Here is a 20,137-nt window from a genome sequence, read left to right as displayed (position 1 = left end):
ATCTGAAGTTCTTATTTGAAACAGTTATAAGCTATATTGAGATTTGACCTATAAAACAAAATTTAAAAAAGAGATACAAATGTACGACACACTATACACTCACTACAAAATTTGAAATGAAATTAAAAAGAAGTTTGTAATATTTTCCAGTCAGCTGCAACAAAAAGAGTATTTTACACATGAAGCATTGTCTTATATTGATGTATAAAGTTACAATAATATCCGCGATTGCGCGGGATATCATCTTCTTATTCATTTTAAGCAGAAACAAAACGTTCCTGGCCTTAAACACATTAATTTTCGGTTTAAAATTGGAATTTTAACTTCAACATTCAAAATGCAAACAAAGGCTTTGTTTACATAGCAAAGAATTGTAAGCTCTGTACCTTGCTTATAAATCAACGAATGACACTCAAAATTTAGTTGCCTATCAAAAATGCCTTACTTGAGCATTGTAAACATTAAAATCTGGAAAATAAATCGTAACCATTTCCCTTTAACTGAAACCCATTAATAAATATTGAAAAAAAAATGATTATTTCCAATGGACTTAATATGCAACATTTGTCACAATGTTTTGAAATTACACAGCTTCCTTGCAATAAAGATTCTTTTCCAACATCACAAAAAGTAACGGTTAATACGACATATATATATATATGTAGCTTTACCTGAATATAAAACTTAACATATCAAAATCTGCTCATAATGAGGGTTTTAAATAATGGCAGAAAAATACTAAAATGTTTACATTCTTTTTACATTTCAAAACTTTTTTTTAAAACCTTTTTTGTGAATTTTACTGTGCAATTTGGTAAAACACCATACAAATTTCTTTGACAGAGCTAACAGCAATTGATACAAAGGAAGTCAATTCATGAAAAAATCAAGATATTAGACAACTTTTCACACACCACTTTTTGGTATTCCGATTTATAAAAAATATCATATACTAAGCTAAACGATAAATGAAACAGGCGATTGAAGGGAAACAAGTAAAGGAATAAAGTTAAACTATATGTCCAAGCAATTATTCTGTCTGACTTAACAATGACATTTAAGAACTTTTTATAAGATTTTGACTTTTCATTTTGAGAGAGTAAGATGACCGTGACAATTTTAGACTTAAATAAAATACCGAAGCAGAAGAGCTTAGTATTAAAATGTTGAAAAATAATTCAAAGGCTAAAACATTTCGAATTTCATGTTATTTAGTAAAAGGTTTAAAGTTTCACTGGGCATATCTATATTTTTTAAGGTGTATCCCATTTGTGTACCATCCATCCTCTTATGAGTATAATTGATAATTTTAAGATATACGATTTGATGCGCAAGGAGTCACGTTAACCTCAGGTTAAAGCAAAGTAACATTTCAATTCAAACCAAGACTTTATGACTTAAAAAACCAAACATTTTATATTAATCAACCGTAATTTGAGTTCAAAAGAATGGTTTACCTGCTTTGCCATAATGCTGTTGTTTTCCGTTAAAACATGGATCTGCTCTTGCAATGTAGCATACTCACTCTTGGTTTGTAATAGTTCAGACTCAAATAAATCTTTCTCTTGAATTATCTGCTCTATACGATTTTCTGTGTCACTGCATTTCTTGGCCAGTTCTTCCTGTGATTGGGATGCTCTCTTCAAAAGCAATTCTCTATTTTCACTTTCTGCTTTTAGCTTTGAGTTTTCTTCACTTGCCTTCACTGTTGCTTCTCTCAATTTCTGGAGTTCCTTTTCAAGTTGATTAAAAGTAAACTCGTTTTCATCTCCATCAACGTCTGCTTCTGGACATGATTCAGTTTTTAAGGCCATAATCACATTTTTCAACTTAAGTTCACTTTCCAATTTCAGCGTTTCTATGAATTCAAAGGATTTTTTAACTTGAGCTATTTCTTGTTCTTTATCGTTCATTTTTCCTTTCATTTTTTTAATTTCTGTTAAAGTTAACTTATTTTTCACATCTACACTGTGTTTTGCACTTTGCAGGTCTTCATTTTCCGATAAAATCATGTCGTTCTTTCTCTGTAATGATTCAACGCACTGCAATTGTGTGCTTAAATTTTCTCGAGTATCCTTTAATTCTTTAGCCGTTGCATCCATTTCTTCACAGACTGTGGCATAATTCTTTTGAAGGTTCTCAAATTCAGTTTCTTTTTTCAGTAAGTTTTCTTTCAAGCCGTTCAAGCTCTCTTCCTTTCCCTTTATGTTTTGATTTAGAGTATCTATCTCTTTGCAATACCGTTCACATTGGTCAACTTTCTCTGTTAGACAGAACTTAAGTTGTTCACATTCTTCGCTCAAATGAGACTTTTCATTTACAGCAAAATCAAACGTTGCTTCTCTGTCACTGAGCTTTTGCCTTAAATTATTATTCTTTTGTCTTTCATTTTTGAGCAGAGCTGTGTTATCCTCTAGTTTCTCTGCAAAATTTTCGCACTGAGAGACCAGCATCGCTTTAGCATGACTTTGTTCATTCTCTCTAAATTTTAATTCTTCTATCTCTTTCATCATGTTAATGATCTGATCGTTTTTATTTTTCAGCTCATTACCAACATTTTGCAAATCCTTAATGTTAGTTTCTAACTTTGTCTTTATCTCGGTTAAAGAATCAACTTGGTGTGTAAGCGTTAAAACTGCTGCACCTTTGTCTTTCAAGCAGTCATCAAGATATTGTGCTTCTTTTTGCAATTCTTGGATGCGGCTTTCCATTGCTGCGTTTTGTGCCTTTAACTGACCGATAACTTCTTCACCCTTATTCAATTTTTCAAAAGAGTTTTGAATACGGTTTTCTGCTTCTTCAATTTGGTGTTTCAAGGAGGAACATTCTTCTATAAGCTCGTTGTTCTTTAACAGGATATTTTCTCTGCTTTCATTATGATTACTGAGTTCGCATTCTAACTTTTGCTTTTCTGCTTCAAGTGCACACAGATTCTCTGTGTAACGTACTACCTCGTCTTCAAGTGCTTTAACTTTACAACCCAATTCTTCGTGTTCAATCAAAATTTGTTTCCTAGTTTTTATTTCACTGTTTAAAGTAGATTGAAGGAACTCATTTTTCTCATCAAATTCATCCAATTTCGACTGCATTTCGCAAATTCTATTTGTCTTAAACCTCAAATCATCGTTCATTTTTCGAAGCAAACATGTCTTTCCATGGTTGTCTGTATTCACCAATTCATATTCGTCTTGCAATACATCAATTTTTGTTTTAAGTTCTTGAATTTCCAGGTCTTTTGTAGATGTTTCCTCCGACCAGCCTGAACTGTACTGCTCTAATTTCTTTTCTAGTGCCTGGCATTCATTTAACTGTTTCTTCAGTGTATTTTCTAACTTACTCTTCGCATCACCATCTTCATGAATCCTCTTCTCTAAATCAACTATCTTCTTCTCTAGTCTGCTCTGCAAATTGCACAACTGCTCATTATCTAAGAATAATTTGCTTTTTAACTGAATTTCCTTTTCCAAATCAGACGCAAGTTCCAATGATCTACAATTAATTTGTTTGCATTTGTTTTCAGATGTTGAATGTAATTCTTTCGTTAATGTGAGTTCACAGCTAACCTGTTTCAGTATTTCATCTTTACTTTCAATAGATATCTGTAATTCTGTTATTTGTTTGTTTAAGCTATCAATTGTGTTGATCTTTGAGTTAATTTCAGAATAAAGCGTCTTCTCTCGAACAGTTGCGTCTTTCCTTAATTTTTGAATTACTTCTGTAAGTTCAATTTGGCGGCTTTCCAAATCCTCAGTATATTCTTTTATAACTGAACATTCTGATTCAAATCTAGAGAGTCTGTCTGAGAAACTTGTTTTCTCTTTAATTTCCTTCAACACATTGCCTTGAAGAATTTGGATCTGATCTTTCAAATTATAAATCTCTTCATTCAAAGATTCTATCTCTATTGACTTTTGATGTTGCAACATGTTTATGTTGTCTTCTTTTTGTTGCAGTAAATCATGATGAACATTGAATTCATGCTGAAGAGAAGATAACATATTTTCCTTCTGTAGTAGCTCTGCTCTGACACACTGTTTTTCTTTAAATTGTTTTGCACTCATTTCTTTCTCCGATAAGATCTTGCTTTGCATTTCTTCAATTTCACTTTGTAAAACACACATTTCATTCTCAATCGTGAAAATTTTTTCAGAAAGTGTTTCGTTTTCTTCCAAAAGAGAAGCATTGCTATTTTGCAATTGATGTTGCTCTTCTTGTATTTTGTGAAGCTTTGTCTCTGTATTGAGCAGTTTTTCTTCAAAGTCTTGAAGCGATGTTGATAGCTTCTCTTTTTCCTCCAACAGCGTTTCATTGACACTGCTCTGTATATCTTCTTTCTTCTTGCTTTCAGTTCTGAGTGATTCAACTAGGCTCTCTAAGGTTCTCATATGGTCTTCGTTATGAGTTTTATTATTTTGCAATATTTCCTCAAGTTTTGTTTTTGAAAGTTCTAAATCCTGTAGTTTATTTTTTAATGCTAAAATGCTCTCATCTGCTTTGGCCAAACTTTTTTCAAGCTCAATTTTTTCAAGGTTAACCGCATCGAGTTGACTTTTCACACTGAAAACGGACTCAACGAGTTTCTTCTTTTCTTCAGATTGATGTTGTGATTCCATCATGCTTTGATGAAGTAAACTTTCTTTTTCTTGATTCATATCAAAACTCTTTTGTAAGTCAAGCTTTAGTCTCTCAAGTTCTGCCTCTGATTCATTAAGTGACATACCAAGACTTTGGTTAACCGACTTCAACTCGTCTATCTCTGACAACAGATTTTTCAGTTCCTGATCTTTGTCTATACCAGATTTGCTTAGCAAGTCATTTTCAATTTTCACATCCTCTGTTTCTTTTGATAAATTCTTAAACTGGCAGTCAAGGTCTTGACAATATTCATTTAAATTTTCAAATTCCGTTTTTACTGCGGAATATTTAGAAACGAGATCTTCTTTTTCATCTTCTGCTTTTTTTACTTTTATTTCAAGTGCTGTTTTATCACGCATGACAGATTTACAACAATCATCAAGTTCTGCAATTTTGTTTTCAAAGATTTGTTTTTCTTCTTCAAGTTTGCATATCTTTTCTCTAAACTGTATAATTTCATACTCCATTGCTACCACCCTAGAATTAAGCTCGTTGTTTCCCTTGTCTTTAATGCTAAGTGACAAAAGTTTGTCATTCAAACTGTCTTTGAGTTCTTTCACGACTTCTTCGAAATTGTGCTTCTCGCTTAAACATGTTTCATAGTCACTCTGCAATGACTCCACCTTTATCGTCATCTTTTCTTTTTCTTTGCATAGGCAAGATAATTCATTTGTTCTCAAATCTAAAGAGTCTTTAATTTCCATTATGTATTCTTGAGCGCTTTGATTCTTCTCGTTTAGTTCGTCGACAGTTGTGCGCAAAATTTCGAGATCCTCTTGTATTTTACAATTAAACTTTATCAGATCATCATTTTCCTGTGAAATTTCAGTACCTTTTTTACATTCCAAAATTATTTGGTGTTCTAACCTCGCAACAGTCTCATTAAGAGCACATACTTCCTGCTGTGTCCTCGCCAAGGTTTCTACTAGTTCCAATTGTTTTTCTTTTTGGTGCACAATAACTGTCTCTTTCTCTTCCAAGGTAGAGTTGAGCTTTGAGTTCAATTCTTGAAGATTCTTTATTTCCGCTAACGATTCTTTTACTGTCTTAGTCTTGCTGTTAATACTTTCTTCATAAGCTTCTTTCTGTTTTATTTCTACTGCGTATGAATCAGAAAGCTCCTCAACCTTTTCCTTAAGGTTCGACTCTATTTCAGTTAATTTGGCATTTTCTTCTTGCAATTTCTGAATCCTCTGCTCCTTATCATTGATCTCTTCTATACTTAATTCCAGTGCATTTTCGATATCTTTAATCTGCTTCTTGACCTGAACAAGTTCATCCTGGAGATTACTCTTGTTGTCTCTTTCTTTATTCAATTCCCTTTCTAAATCCTGTTTGAAACATTCTACATTTTGCCTCAATGTGTGGTTTTCTTGATTAAGCGACTCAATTACATTATCGTTGGTCTCCAACTGTTGTTTTTTCGTCTTTAAATCTTCTTGAAAAGCAGACTTCTCATTTTCCAGAACTGTCAATGATTCCTGCATCTTTGCAATCTGGTTGGTCAAATTGTCGACTTTGTGCAATAAATCTTCTTTTTCCTGACAAAATTCTTCTTGCTTAAGACTTTGCATTGTAAGTGCATTTTGCAATTTGTTTTCTGACTCCTCTACCAAGTTATATGTTGATTCTAGTTCGTCTTTAAGCTTTTTTATTGAATCTAATTTTTCTCTTTTATCATTTTGGTAGCTTGACTTCTCTTCCGAAAGTATTTTTATTGTTTCTTGAAGAGCATCACTTTTGGTTACAAAGCTCTCGTTCTCATCTTTAAGCTGTGCTAATTTAGAACTCACTTCTACGTTTTCAGTATGCAAAGTCTCCATTTGTTTCTCAGCTGCTTCTAACTTCTTGCAAGAAAGCTGATTTTTCTCATTTAATGCCTTGAGCTCCTGTATCAGCTTATCCTTTTCTTTGTACATTTCTTGCAGCGTGTCTTTTGTTTTTTGCACTAGTTCATCATGACTCTGTTGTAGAACGGTTAGCTCATTTGTGCTCTCTAGTTTCAGCTGATCAATTACGCACTTCAAAGACTTTACTTCAATGTCTTTCTCTTCGTTCTCATGTAGCCTTTGATCAAGTTGCTTAAGAAGTTCGTCTTTTGCATTAATAACATCTTTGAGATCACTATGCATTTTTGAAACTTCTTTCCTTTCTTTTACAAGCTCTAAAGAAGTATGAGAATGACTAGATTTGACTGATTCCAGATTCTGTTCTACATTTTCTAGTTCTTGCTTCAGTAAATCAATCTGGATTTTCATTTTAATAGATTCATCGTTTGCCACTTTCCCTGTCAACTTCAACATATTAACATGTTTAAAAACGTGAGTCATTTCTTCAGAGACAGCGGATTCCTCTAATGTAGTCTCATCATCAGACTGTATCCATTTGACTAGACAATCTCTATCTAACATAAGCGTATTCACATCCTCCTTTAGACTTTGCCATTCTGCCTCTCTGTGTAAAAGAAGCTGTTCTGTCTTCATATTTTTAGTCTTTAAATCTTGAATTTTTGAAAAATTCTCTTCTTCTGCAGATGATTTATCTATCTTCAAAGCTTCTAAATCATTCAACGTATTTTTTAATATAGATTCCAATGAAGTAACATTCTGTTCTTTTTCACTCAACTGTGTGTATAATGACTGGGAATATGATTGTAACTTTTCTATTTCTACATTTAGTTTACATGTCTCCTTCCTCATTTCTATAACTTCTTTGGCTTTACATTCCAAGGTTTTCTCTGTTTGCTGCAGTACTTCTTGCAATGAGGAATTGGTGACATCATTTTCCTTTACCGTTTTTTCTAGACCCTGGATTTCTGCTTGGCTGTTTTCACACAACTTTTGAATTTTTTCTTTATCTTTTTCAGCTTCAAATATTCTTTGCATCAACTGGTCTATTTCAGTTTTCAAATCTTCAACTGTGTTAAGAGACTTTGTTGCATTGTTCTGCAAATCAGTAATTTCAGATTTCATTCTATCAATTTGAATGTCTTTTATAGAGTGTGATTCCTCGAGTTTTCTTAAACATTCCTCCTTTGCATTTAAGGTTTCGTTTAAATTTGATATCCTCGTTTCTTTTTCTTTAAGCTCATCATACACTTTTTCCATTTTCGTTTCATTTTCCTGTGTGGTCTTCTGAAAAATATTTTCCTTTTCTTCAAGAGTATTTGTGATAATTCTACATTTTTCCTGTTCTGTGTGAACCTCTTCTTTTGTTTTAGCAAGATCATCATGCAAATTTGCCATTTTTGTGGCACTGTCTTGTTTTATTGTTTCCACATTTTCAGTGATTAAAGCTAGTTCTTTCTGTTTTGATGACATTTCTTCTGTTAAGTTTGCCAGTTCTCCTTGCAAGTCCCGAATCTCTTGAAGTCCAATATTACGTTTTTCTTCAAGACATTTTGTGGTTTCTTTCAATGCCTCAATTTCCTCATTCCTATCTTTTAGATTATCGTTGAAATGGATTACCGAGGTCTCCAATTCCTGCAACCTGGCATGAGACTTTTGTAACATACTTTCTTGCTCATTGCATTTACTCTCCAGGTGCTGAACATTTGCCCCGTAAGTACGTTTGACATCTTCAATCTCCTTGTTTGCTGCTGCCAAAGCTAACTCAGCGTCAGACAACGATTGGTTCAAATTACTTACAGTCTTCGTTAGGTCATCTATTGCCACAGCTTCTGTTTTTTCTAGAATTTCCAACTTCTCTCTTTCTTTCAAAATTTGTGATTTCTCTTCGCAAATGATTGCATTTAATTTTTTTATTTCAGTATCTTTCTTAGCACTGAACTCTTTTGTTGCATTGACTTCAGTTGCAAGCTGTTCAACATTAACTTTAAGGTCAATTATTTCTTTCTCTTTGTCCTCAATGCTTTCTTTTAATAAATTATTCTCCAATTGAATTTGTTCAGAAGAAACCTTGAGGCTTTCTGCAATTTCAATATGACTATTATTTTCCTCTTCTAGTCTTTTGACCTCGCATTTAATCTGGACATTGGCCTCTTCAAGCAATGTTCCCTTTTCTATCTGTGTTTGAAGGTCACTTTTCAACTTTTCTATTCTTGAAGCATCATTCTTGTTCTCCTCCTTCAATAGCTCTAGTTCATCACATATCTCTGTGTTAATCTTAGTAATTGATTCCACGCATGCCTGTTTCTCGTCAATTTCCCTTTTAAGTTCATTAATACAATGCTCACTTTCCACTGCATTTTCATCTTTTTTCTTTCTTAAATCTAAGTTTAAGTTTTCAAGTTCTTCTAATTTCTCTTTAGCAGAATTCAACTGAACTTCCAAATCATTCTTTTGATTTGTTAGGTCACTTACTTTGATAGCTTGCTCTTCAAAAATAGCACTTTTTTCCTCCAATGACTGGTCTTTTTCTTCAAGTTCTTTACATTTATCTTCCAGCTTTTTCTTGATATCTAGCAATTGTTTTTCTCCAATGTTTACTTGTTCATTTAGTTTGTTGATTTCTTCCATTCTTTCATTATTGTCTCTTTCAAATGCCATTAACAGGGCAGTCTTATTTTCTATATCAGATTGTTTCATGTCAATTATTTTCAATAACTCCTCATTTTCAGTTCTAGTAGCACTTTTTTCAGCATTAAGACTATCAATCAATTTTACTTTTTCTTCTAAATCATTGCTTAGAGTGAACATTTTTTCTTCATTCTTCTTTAAATCAGTATCTAAAGTTGATATTGTTCTATCTTTCTCTTCTATCAAATTCTGGAGATCAGATAATATTTCAAGGTTTGAGTCTATTTTGAGCTTTAAAGACTTGTTTTCACACCTAAATTCTGTCAAATTTCGGGAAGTTGCTGAAACTTTTGATGTTAACTCTTCAAGTTCACTTACATGTTCTGATACTATTATTTCACTAGATAGGAGACTCCTTTCCAGCTCATTAATATGTAACTGGTTTAACTGATTTTCCTCTCCTTTTTTTAGCAACTCCTCTTCATATCTATGGGTCTTTTCTTCCAAAACTTTCTGGAAGTCTGAGGATTGTTCAAATTTATCATGCAACTCCTTCATGCAACTATTAGCATGCTCTATTTGGGATTGGAGAGATTCGCACTGGGATTTATGATTTTGGCATTCAGTAGACATAGATTTGGCATGCTCGTTTAAAGCAGATATTTCAGAGTCTTTAGATTGCAAGAGCAAATCCATGCTTTTTTGCGAATCTGCAACAGAATGGTTAAGTGCCTCTATAGTACTCTGATGTTCATTGCATATATGTTTTAAATTACTAACCTTTTCTGTCAGCATGCTATTTTCTGTGGATTTTTCTTCCATCTCCCTGGTTAATTTTCCAAGTGACTCTGTAAGTTCTGCCCTTTCCTGGTGTACCACTTCTAGGTCCTGTGTCTTTTGCTGCAGAAATTCTGCTTGCTTCTGGTTCTCATCCTTCAGAGTTTGGTTTACAGATAACATTTCCTGAAGAGTCTCCTCTTTCTTTTCAAGACTATTTTGAAGGCTCACTATTTGCTCTTCCATCTTTTTGAAACTTTCCTTCTTTGCAGCTAGTTCTTTGGACAAAGCAGATCGATTGTCGAGCAGAGTTTTTATTTCACTTTGAAGAGATTCAACCTTCGAGCTATGCCCAGAATCTGTCTCTGATAATTTATTTGTCACTCTTTTTATTTCATCATCCTTAACCAGAATTGTTTCTTCTAACTCTGATAATTTACTTTCAAGCCTTTCACGAACTTCATTTAATTCCTGTTCTGACTTTTGTACTTTCTCATCACTTTCAGCTTTTGAAATTCTTACACCATTCTCCATTTCTTTTAACTTTACTTCACATTCACTGACAGTATCCAACAAACTCTGAATTTTTGAGTCTTTTTCAGCTACAAGTTCTTGCAAAGATTTTACGCTATCCTCTGAACTAGAAGACAGATTCTGAATCTGTTCATCCTTCTCTTTACACACTGTTTGTAACTCCTCCAACTGTCGATCAACTGCACTTTTCTGACTAGATAATTCAGAGAGAGATGTTTTCACTTCATTCAAGTCTGATTTAATATGGTTCGATTCCGAGTCCTTTCTTTCAAGTTCATTGTTTTTGTCTGAAAGATTTTCATTTAGGACATCTACTTTTTTGGATAACTCTTTGATGTTTTCCTTCTTTTCTTCCAGCTCCTTTAATATAAAATCTTTCTCTTCTTGAAGTTCTTTCAACTGGTTGGAGACAACATCCAACTTCTCGTTAGTGTGTTGCAGTTCATTTGAAAGACTTTCCTTATCAGAGGTAATGCTTATTAACTTGGAATGTGATTCGGAAAACTTTGAATGAATGTCTACTAACTCTGAATCCTTGGCCGATAGTGAATGTTTTAATTCCTCAATCTGAACATTTAATGATTGAATGATAGATTCCTTTTCTTTATTTTCAGTTTGTAATGAACACAATTCGGTTTTAAGGGCACTTTCACTTTCTTGTAATTTACTAGTAACTGTTTCCTTATCTTGCACACTGAGTTTGAGATCATTTATTGTCTTCTCTTTGTCTTTGCACTCTTTCCTCAAGCAGTCTAATTCAGTGTCTTTTACATCAGAGTTTGAATTCAAACTCCTTAATTGATTATCTAAATCTTCTAATTGAGATTTTAAGTTGTTGACTTCTGAGTCACTTTCTTGTTTTAACTGGTTTAACTCAGTCATTTCGGTTTCATGTTGATGTAACATCTGTTGAAGAGATTGAATTTCCTTTACTTTACCTTCAAGATCAGACGACATGGACAGCAAACTCTCTTCTTTGCTTTGAAGAGTTACTTTTAGTTCTTCTATTTCTTTCTCTTGATTTTTATTGAGCTCCTGAAGTTTGCTGTTGTCAGCAGTCACTGTGGATACCTCTTTTTCCAGTGAGCCTGAGTCATTTGACGATTTCTGGAGGAGTTCCTCTGCTTTGGTTTGCTGTTCTTGTAGTGATGCAATGTCCTCTCTGTGTTTATTCTCCGCAGTAGAGAGAGAGACCTGTAAAAAAAAAGACAAGGCAACTTCAGTATAACCACCAAAACTAAACAGTAGTTTTCATGATCTTCATACTAAGAAAATTAGAGAGCAGCAAAGGCTATTGTGGAAAAGTCATTGTTCATGGGTGACCAATGATCATAACTTTAAAGGGTAATCCTTATTCAGGAATTCATACATATTGTACATGTAGTAAAATGTTTGTAATAAAAAAAATAAAGGATACTACAATCAATAAAACACAAAATATATTTATTCTTTGAAAGGATTTTCAATGTATCCGTATTATTTTGCACAGATAGTGCTGCCTTACTTCGTATGCACATTAAAAACGTGTGCCATGCATATAGAGTGATTTTTGAAAACACCGGCGGTACTGCATCAAACACAGTAGATAAATGATAAATCCAAGTAACTAACAAGGTATCATCGCTTCCATTGGTTTCTATAAAAATGGTCCGTTTCTGAAATCCATGCGATTATAGACCACTTTGTGTGGTTTGCGCATGCGCAATGTTCTAACACACTGAGTAAAATGGTCTACAATAATCGAAGATTTTTGGATATCCTTGCCAGTGCAGTGGTTGTCATATTATTTTTGTTCAAAATGCATTTCTACAATTCTTTTCGTCCAAAGTAACGTGTTCGAGTGAATGAAAATTACTTGAATGCAGTAATGCATGATTAGTTCTATCAGCTTTATATAGAGGGTGTTTAGCGATGAGCGGAACAATAGATATTGACAACTAATATGGCTGTAGTCAGAGATAAAAGGAAAATAATGCGTATTTATGAATTCATATCTGCTTTAACGTTTTTAATATGTACATCAACTATGCCTTTACTGTCATATTTCTAAACACCAATGTGTTTTCATTTAACAAGAAATTTTGAAGAATGTAATGGTATTGTATGTTACCACAGAACATGGTGGAAATTGGGTTAATCAGTCACAGTCAACAAGTGCACTTCCATATGTGAGCATGGCACTGAAACTCTACAATATGTCAACCCCATTTTTTCCTCCAGAGCTACAGATTTGACACTACTCAAGTTATTAATCAGACAATCATCTTATTGTAATATCCACATCAGTTTAACCCAAGACCTTTGACCTAATGACCTCAAAATCAATAAGTGTCCTCTTTTCCTTTAGAAGTACCAATATCCCTCTATGTTCAAAGTAATTTGACCCTTGATCTTTAACTTTGTAATCAATGGAAATCCTGTTCTCCTTACAAGGTACTACAAGTGTACAAAGTGTATGAGTTTATGTCTTGTGAGCAGAGATTAGATTATTCAAATAAAAGTTTTGCAGATTAGTGTATATATGGTTGTACAAAGTGTAAAAGAGTTTATGTCTTTTGAGGAGAGACAAGCGTACTCAAAATAAATAAAGGATATCTATATTGTGTGATTTTATAATTGCTTTATCCAACAAGTTGAAATGGTGTATATTCGCGAGGCTTGCCGAGCGAATATAACCATTTCAGCGAGTTGGAAAAGGCAAATATAAAATCACACAATTATAGATGTTCTATTTATCTCATACAATTTGATTTATATTAAGAAGCTATTGAGACAGTCTCTTATAAGACCCGAATTGATTTTTTTCAAAGATTAAAAATGATGATGCAACATTGTGTTACGCGGTTATTGTGACCTTGCGCAATACAATTTAGTACATCATTTCTGAGATAAATCTAACTGCTTTAATGTGAAGTTTCACTGAAATAAACCTTGAAATACTCTTTTTAGCTCTAAATAATTTTTCTTAGAGCTTACTCACTTGATTAAATGTAAATACTGATCAGAAGACTTGAATAATCAAGTTTGTTGACATACACAAAGTTGCGAATGCTCGAACAGTTGTTGATGTTTTATAAAACAAACACTAGCCTAATGATTCGAAATTGAAAACAGTGAATAAGGATGCTTACTGGTGGTGGAATAAAAGTCTTAAGAAATATTATTTCGGTAAGTTCTTGTATATAGCCTAAACACAAGCAAAGCGTTCTGTTTCATCGTGTCGTCAGAATGAACTTGATAGTTAATGTGATTTGCAGTTTTCTAAACTACACAAAGCAAATTGAAAGTTGGAAGGGGGCTAAACTTATAAAAAATCTTGACAAACAAGAAAAGAAGTCTTTGGTTACGGTTATGTATAACTTTGCAAAAAAGTGGGGGGAGGGCTGGTGGCTAAGCGACACCCCCCCCCCCCCCCCAGCCCCCGGTTCCGACGCCTATGCTACGCAGTTGTGTGTTTTCCTTCATATTTGTAATTTATATCATTGACAAAATCAATTTATATCATTTTTTTGTAGTAGATATAGTTATGTTGAAAGTAAAAGGGGTCTCTGAAGCGTTGAAGCAAGGGGTTGTGTAAAAAATAGTTCGGACCAGAAGTATTTGATAAAGCATCACCCGTTTGATAAAGCAAAGGTTTATCACACAGGTAATATACACCACATGTATGAGATAAATGGCTGTTTCACCCTATGTAAAAATTTTACAGTTGTAAAAGATTTCATATCAACTTAAATTTGCCCTTCCAAAGTTGTGATTTAATAAAAGTAATGTCCAGCATTCCATTCGTCCTGTTTCAAATTCACTCATTCTCAATGAAGGCAATAAGGGCAGACAAAGGGACCAAAGTTATCTGTATTCATAAAATTATTCTATGTTTAAAGAATTTTGATCATTGGCTTTTGACAGATGACCTAAAATATGAAGTCTTTTCCATAAGTTGTAGAAGTGTACTACTTCTGATGTCTGCAAAGTTAAATGGTTCTCAAGATATTGACCAGAAAATAGCTTTCTATGTGTTCAATACGGGTTCTAAATACAGACTGATTTTCATATAATTAGAGTTATCTAACATAGTTGAAGATTGGATGTCGTATCATCTTGAAGTCTGACAAAGAAGGGGTTCTGTAGTATTTAAATGGTTGATATCTGACCTAAGTAGTTTGACCTTGAACCTTTGACCTTGAGACCTCAAAGACAATCAAGGTCATCTACTCTAATAAGGTAATTGTGTCTAAACTTGATTTCTTAAATATTTGAGTGCTATAATTTTCTTGTATTTTGGAAATTAACAGTTTCGTGGATACATAAAAATCTGGAAATCCAATTTACCAGTTAAATTTTTGTCTCTTTTTTTACTAATTACAAAATTCATGAAAACTGATGCCAAAGGAATATTAATGAAACCAAGTAATCTTTAGTTGATTACAAGCTACAGTGTATGTAACATCCCATTGTATTACTCTTTGGATTCAAAATCAGACTTATACAGTGCAGCAATTCATAAATACATCTAATCCTCAGTTATTCTCACCTTAAGTTCTCCATTTTCCTTCTCCAGAGTCTTGATCTTTGCAGTTAACTGGGCTTTTTGTTTTAGGTTTTTGGCACTAGTGTCCTCAGCAGCTTTTAGGTTTTTCTTCAACTCTTCAACCTTTGAGTCCATCTTCTTTTGTAGATCTTCCAATTGAACATGAGCTGCCTCAAAATCACTCTTAAAATGTTCCAGTTCTTTAATGATCTTCTCTTTTTCTAGCAGTTTTTCTTTAAGATCAGCCATCACTTGAGCTGTAGCGTCCATCTGCTCGGGAGCCTGGAGTTTGGTCTCCTCCACCGGTTGTACCTGAGCAGCAGGAACGGCTCCCCCGGGGCGCGTGCTGTGATGGAAGCGCTCCTGCAGGCTGTTGTACTGGGTCACCGCCTGGGTGTAGGCTGTTTGGTACTGGTACAGCTGGCCTTGCATGGTCTGCACTGTCAGCTCTTTTTCGGTTCTCTCCAATTCCTGCTTTTCAATGAGATCTCGAATTTTGGCATCTAGTTTCTTTTTTTCATCCTTCCACTGAATTTCCATGTCTACAATATTAGCCTGCATCAACATTAACTGTTCTGAGGTGGTTTGTAGTTTTTCCTTAAAGTTTTTCTGCACGTGTAAACCTTCCTCAATCTCCCTGTCCTTAGCAGTCACTTCCTTTTGAAGTACTTCAATGACTTTGATTTTTCCTTCCAAAACTTCATTTGTGTCTTTCAGTTTCTGTTCTAACATTTTTAACACATGGTCTTGTAGATCCACTTCCCCCTTGGCCATAATCCTCTGAATGTCCTTTTCATGCTTTGATATCAGTTCTCGCAGGTCGTTTTCTCTCAACAACAATTCATCGTCTTTCACTTTCACATTTTCACGAAGACTTGCCACTAGTCCCTGACTTTCCGTAAGAGATTCTTCAAAGTATTTTTGAGTTTCTCTAAGTTTCATGTCGAACTTTTCACTTTCCAGTTTCAATGCATGATTGGCCTTCTCAACTTGTTCCTTCATTTCAGCTATCTCCTCCTCATAGTTTTCTACTTTAGCCGAGAGCTTGGATATCAACATGGCCTGACCTTGGATGTTCTGGTCTTTTTCTCTGATGGTTGTCTGTAAAATCTGTATGAAGAAATTAATATCAAATATCATATAATAATAGCAAATTAATAGTTGTTTTCCATACAATAAAGACATGCATTTTAATTTTGCTTTTGTTAAAATAACAATCATCAAAATAATCAACATAAGTGTACAATGAGTAAGAGAGATTATTTTCAAAATCTTTAACCATCACTGTCAGGAAGAGTTTTCAATTGTAGATCTACAATTTTTTCTGATGACTCTTGAATCAAAGTAACCTTAAAGTCTGAGGTACATGTATCATATCCAACACCTTATTTAATAAGAATTTGTGTTTTTAGTTTGTTTTGGTATGTGCATGTTTGATGCTTATAATTTGTTTTTTCCCTCTTTTGTTGTTTTTTTTGAAGGGGGTAACGGGTGTAGATATTGAAAAGATTTAAATGTAAATGCTATCCACATTTTTTTTTAGAAAAGTCATTAAAATTCAAAACTTCCTAAACTGTGCACAGGTCAAAATATCATAAAAAATATCATTGAGCCAGATTCCAGTGTTGCTTACCTCAAACACTTTGTCTCGTCCCTTGATGACCTCGTTTTTCTCCGAGATAAATTCCTGTAGATCCATCATTTTCTTTTCGTGATCCAGAATCTTATTGTTGAGCTCCATGATCTTATTGTCTTTGTACACTATCTGGGCATACATCTCCTGGACTCCACTCTGTCTCAACAACAATTAACCGTATAAATATTCTGCTGAATTAGTAACACCACACCTTGTCAATAGTAAAGCCAAGTCCAAAGTGGCTTGCCACAGTAATATCTCAGGTGATTCAAAACTGATAACAGAGAAGTTTATCTATTACCAAAATAGCCTTGTTCTTTGGCATGTGTACTCAAAGTAGTACATGATTGTATTAATATTACATAGTGTATGTTTATTTTTAACAGACAATGCATAGTACAGTAAAAGATGTGGGATGTCCGTGGGTTTTAAGTGTGTTCCAATTTTGTGAAAATAAAGCAAATGTGTAAAGTTTTTAATTCATTTGTTGCAATTTAAAAAGATTTTTGATGCATTAAATTTCTGCATGGTTTTTTTTTTCTTTTATGAATCAGATATTGAAGTAATAAAAAAAAAGCGAAAAAAGATTTCCAAGAAAAATATCGTGAAATACAAGGTAAGCCACTAACCTCTGGAGTGGAGCTCTTCGTTTTCTGTTCCGTCTGAAGCTGTGCAATCAGATTGGCGTTTCCCTCCAGCTGTGACGACAGAGTCTTGACGGCCTCTTCCTGCTCGGATATGACCTTGACCTTGGCCTCAATGAGAGCGTTTTTGGTGGCAAGCTGCTCCTCCTTGTCCGCGATGATCCGGTCTTTTTCCTCCAGCTTCCTCTTCAGCATGATCAGCTTTGCCTTCCCCGCTTTGTCTGTCTGTGTGTCATCATCTCCCGCAGCACCATCTGATTCCTAAACATAGACAACAGGTCATAAGATCAAAAGATAAACAAAAAATAAATATGACTAATTAATGGTGATAATGGATGAGAAAGTGTCATGTAGGGTAATTTCTTTTAATATTGTGAAACCTAAAATACAGCAGTTTTTTGTTTTATTCCAATGACTTACAACTCTGAATCATGATAAAGTTATTTGTTATGCAAAAAAAGAGAGTGTTTTAACATTGTTAAATGAAATGGTGGTAGGGCTGAGAGCTATATAATTAATTTTTCATTGCTTTTATGATGAAAACTGTCACATGATAGAGAAAATATGTCACTTGCAAAATACTATAACACGATACTAATGCATTACATCATCTATTCTTATATGATGTAAAGAAAAGAGAAATCACGATTATTACACTTACTTTTGGGACATCTTCTGTTTTCTTGGCAGCAGATTTTGCCTCCTTTGCTACTTTAGCTTTTGCCTGCAGTTTCATTTTGGATATTTTTGCGTTTGTTTCCTGTAAAAATTAATAGCACTAGTCAATTCAGATCTTTCAATCCTAGAAGCAGGCAATAAAAGAGGAAAAAACTATTAATAAAATTTTGTAACGTATTTCATATTTATACAGATGTACAAATTTTCAATCAAATAATTCTATATTTTTTATCACAAAGGAATAATGTAAATGCTGTTATGCATTGCATTTGTGAGGATAATGATGTATCATATCATCGAACTTTTAGATTTCTATTTTTTTACCCTGCATTATGAATTCACTTTACAAAGTGACAGTAGATGTCTTATTTCAAACCATACTGTAATGTGTTTACCTGTAACTCCTTATCTTTGGCTTTTATAGATTCCTCCCTCTCCCGTATCATGCTCTTCAGCTGTTCTATCATCCTCCCCTGAGCCTCACATTGCATGGCAAGGTCGCTGTCAGCCATCTTGTCTTTCTTGCCCTTTGGCTACAGACAAACATAATTATATACACATCGTTAACAATGAGAATATTTTTTTCTTTTGTTCAAATCAGACAGAAATTATTCCAATAAAGAATACAGTTCAACACTTATGATTATAAATCAATTAATTTCTATAAGCTTAAGAATTGTAAAATTTTCAAACCTGGCAGCAATCTCAGGATATGTGTTCAAGGTTTACAGTCTTTTCAGATCATTTTCATTCATCATTCTGTAATTCAAAAATGTATCAATAATGTACATAATGTACTGATATTACATTTATGAAAGACAACTAGCCATGCAAACTGGTTTAATCAACAACAACAAAACTGTCAATCAGACCAGGGGCTAATCCTGGTCATGAATCGCTCATCTAGTTGTTAACGTATTCCATACATGTGTATACATGTATATTGACTCATCTTTAATAAAATCATAGTTAAGTTTAAAACATTCAAATCTTAAAAGGAGAAATAACAGCAATATGACAACTCTTCTATCACCTCTATGGAAGTAGAAATCAAACAATCCATGACTTAACAGATAGGTCTTCAATCTATATGATCTCCCTGGTAAATGTACACTTTTTATTTAGAAAATGATCAATAATCTTTGCAGTGTTTTAAGAGTTGCACTGAAAAAACTGTTCATTACTATACTCAATCTATGGCTAAAATTTCCAGAAAAATAATGAAAACAGAATTTCCCTGTGATACTGTGTCCTAAATATCTACAAAGTTTTTCACTAAATTTGGTGCAGTGGATTCAAAACAGAACTGATGACATACAGGTCAGAAACATTGTACTCGTCGGAACTTGTTGCTTGGAATAAAAGAGTGAGAATGTGAAAATCAATACTATTATTATTATTACTAGGAAGTATCTTATTTTCCAGGTTGTTGGCAAATAACAAAAAAACTGAAATGGAAATTACTCCAACTATAAGCATCAAATACTTTTTTTATATATATAATGGTGTTTATCTTGCGACCCTACCACCTTTCTAGTTTTAGTGTTGTGGAGGGTCCATGAGAACAGCAAAGCTCTCCCTATAGATAACATGTATATACAGCAAAACAAAAGAAATTACACTTCACCTGCATTGACAACACCTGCAGCAATGTTGAATTATGAATCTCATACTAACTGCACATTTGGTGATAATTGTTTTTGTTTGATGTTGTAAAAATTAGCAATATGCAAACTTAAAAACACTTGTTTAAACATGTTATAGATTACTAAAATATGTTATTCTTCTGCAAATGGTCAAATTTATTTAGTACTTAATTTCAACATGTTTGGATACTTGATACTTTGACGACGGAATTTTCCAATCTAGATTACATAGATAGGTGAATCCAACTGTTGCAAATTGATAGTGAAAATGTGATTCTGTTCATTGTCTTTGCACTCAAAACAGTCACGATGTAAAATATATTAATCACTATTATTTATGTGTTGGTGTTTTTATACTCTTTACATGGGTTGTTTTTTTTTCTACTTTGAACGAATATTGGTTTTTACATAATTGTGATCTTGGGTTTGTTTTAAATCAAAATATGTGATTCTGTGTTAACGTAGCTACATAAAGCTACTCAAGGAAGGTAAATAAGTAGTTCAAGCTTTTACTTTTAGCAAAATTGAGTGAATGTAACATACCGGACCTCCTAGAACCAGGAAAAAGGTTCATATTACCA

At 33.6% G+C, this 20,137-nt stretch overlaps 1 protein-coding gene across 2 annotated transcripts in view; it reads right to left on the bottom strand.

The window, feature by feature from the left end:
* Positions 1-18,608, bottom strand: part of LOC128183044 (nuclear anchorage protein 1-like) — a 35,969-nt gene extending 17,361 nt beyond the window's left edge. Inside the window, exons 1-8 of one of the 2 annotated variants that reach the window (XM_052851864.1) lie at positions 18,604-18,608; positions 18,306-18,443; positions 17,894-17,992; positions 17,218-17,493; positions 16,586-16,744; positions 14,956-16,062; positions 9,894-11,618; positions 1,458-9,362 (exon numbers count right to left, since the gene is read on the bottom strand). In XM_052851864.1, coding sequence (XP_052707824.1) covers positions 1,458-9,362; positions 9,894-11,618; positions 14,956-16,062; positions 16,586-16,744; positions 17,218-17,493; positions 17,894-17,992; positions 18,306-18,422 — 11,388 coding nt within the window. In that variant the 5' untranslated portion in view covers positions 18,423-18,443; positions 18,604-18,608. The other variant, XM_052851862.1, reaches the window with a different exon arrangement.
* Between the last annotated feature and the right edge of the window lie 1,529 nt (positions 18,609-20,137).

This window comes from Crassostrea angulata, chromosome 5 (assembly GCF_025612915.1).
Source record: "Crassostrea angulata isolate pt1a10 chromosome 5, ASM2561291v2, whole genome shotgun sequence".
Taxonomy (NCBI): Eukaryota; Metazoa; Mollusca; class Bivalvia; order Ostreida; family Ostreidae; genus Magallana; species Magallana angulata.
The sequence above is the reverse complement of the archived record's forward strand: the minus strand, read 5'-3'. Positions and strand labels throughout refer to the sequence as shown.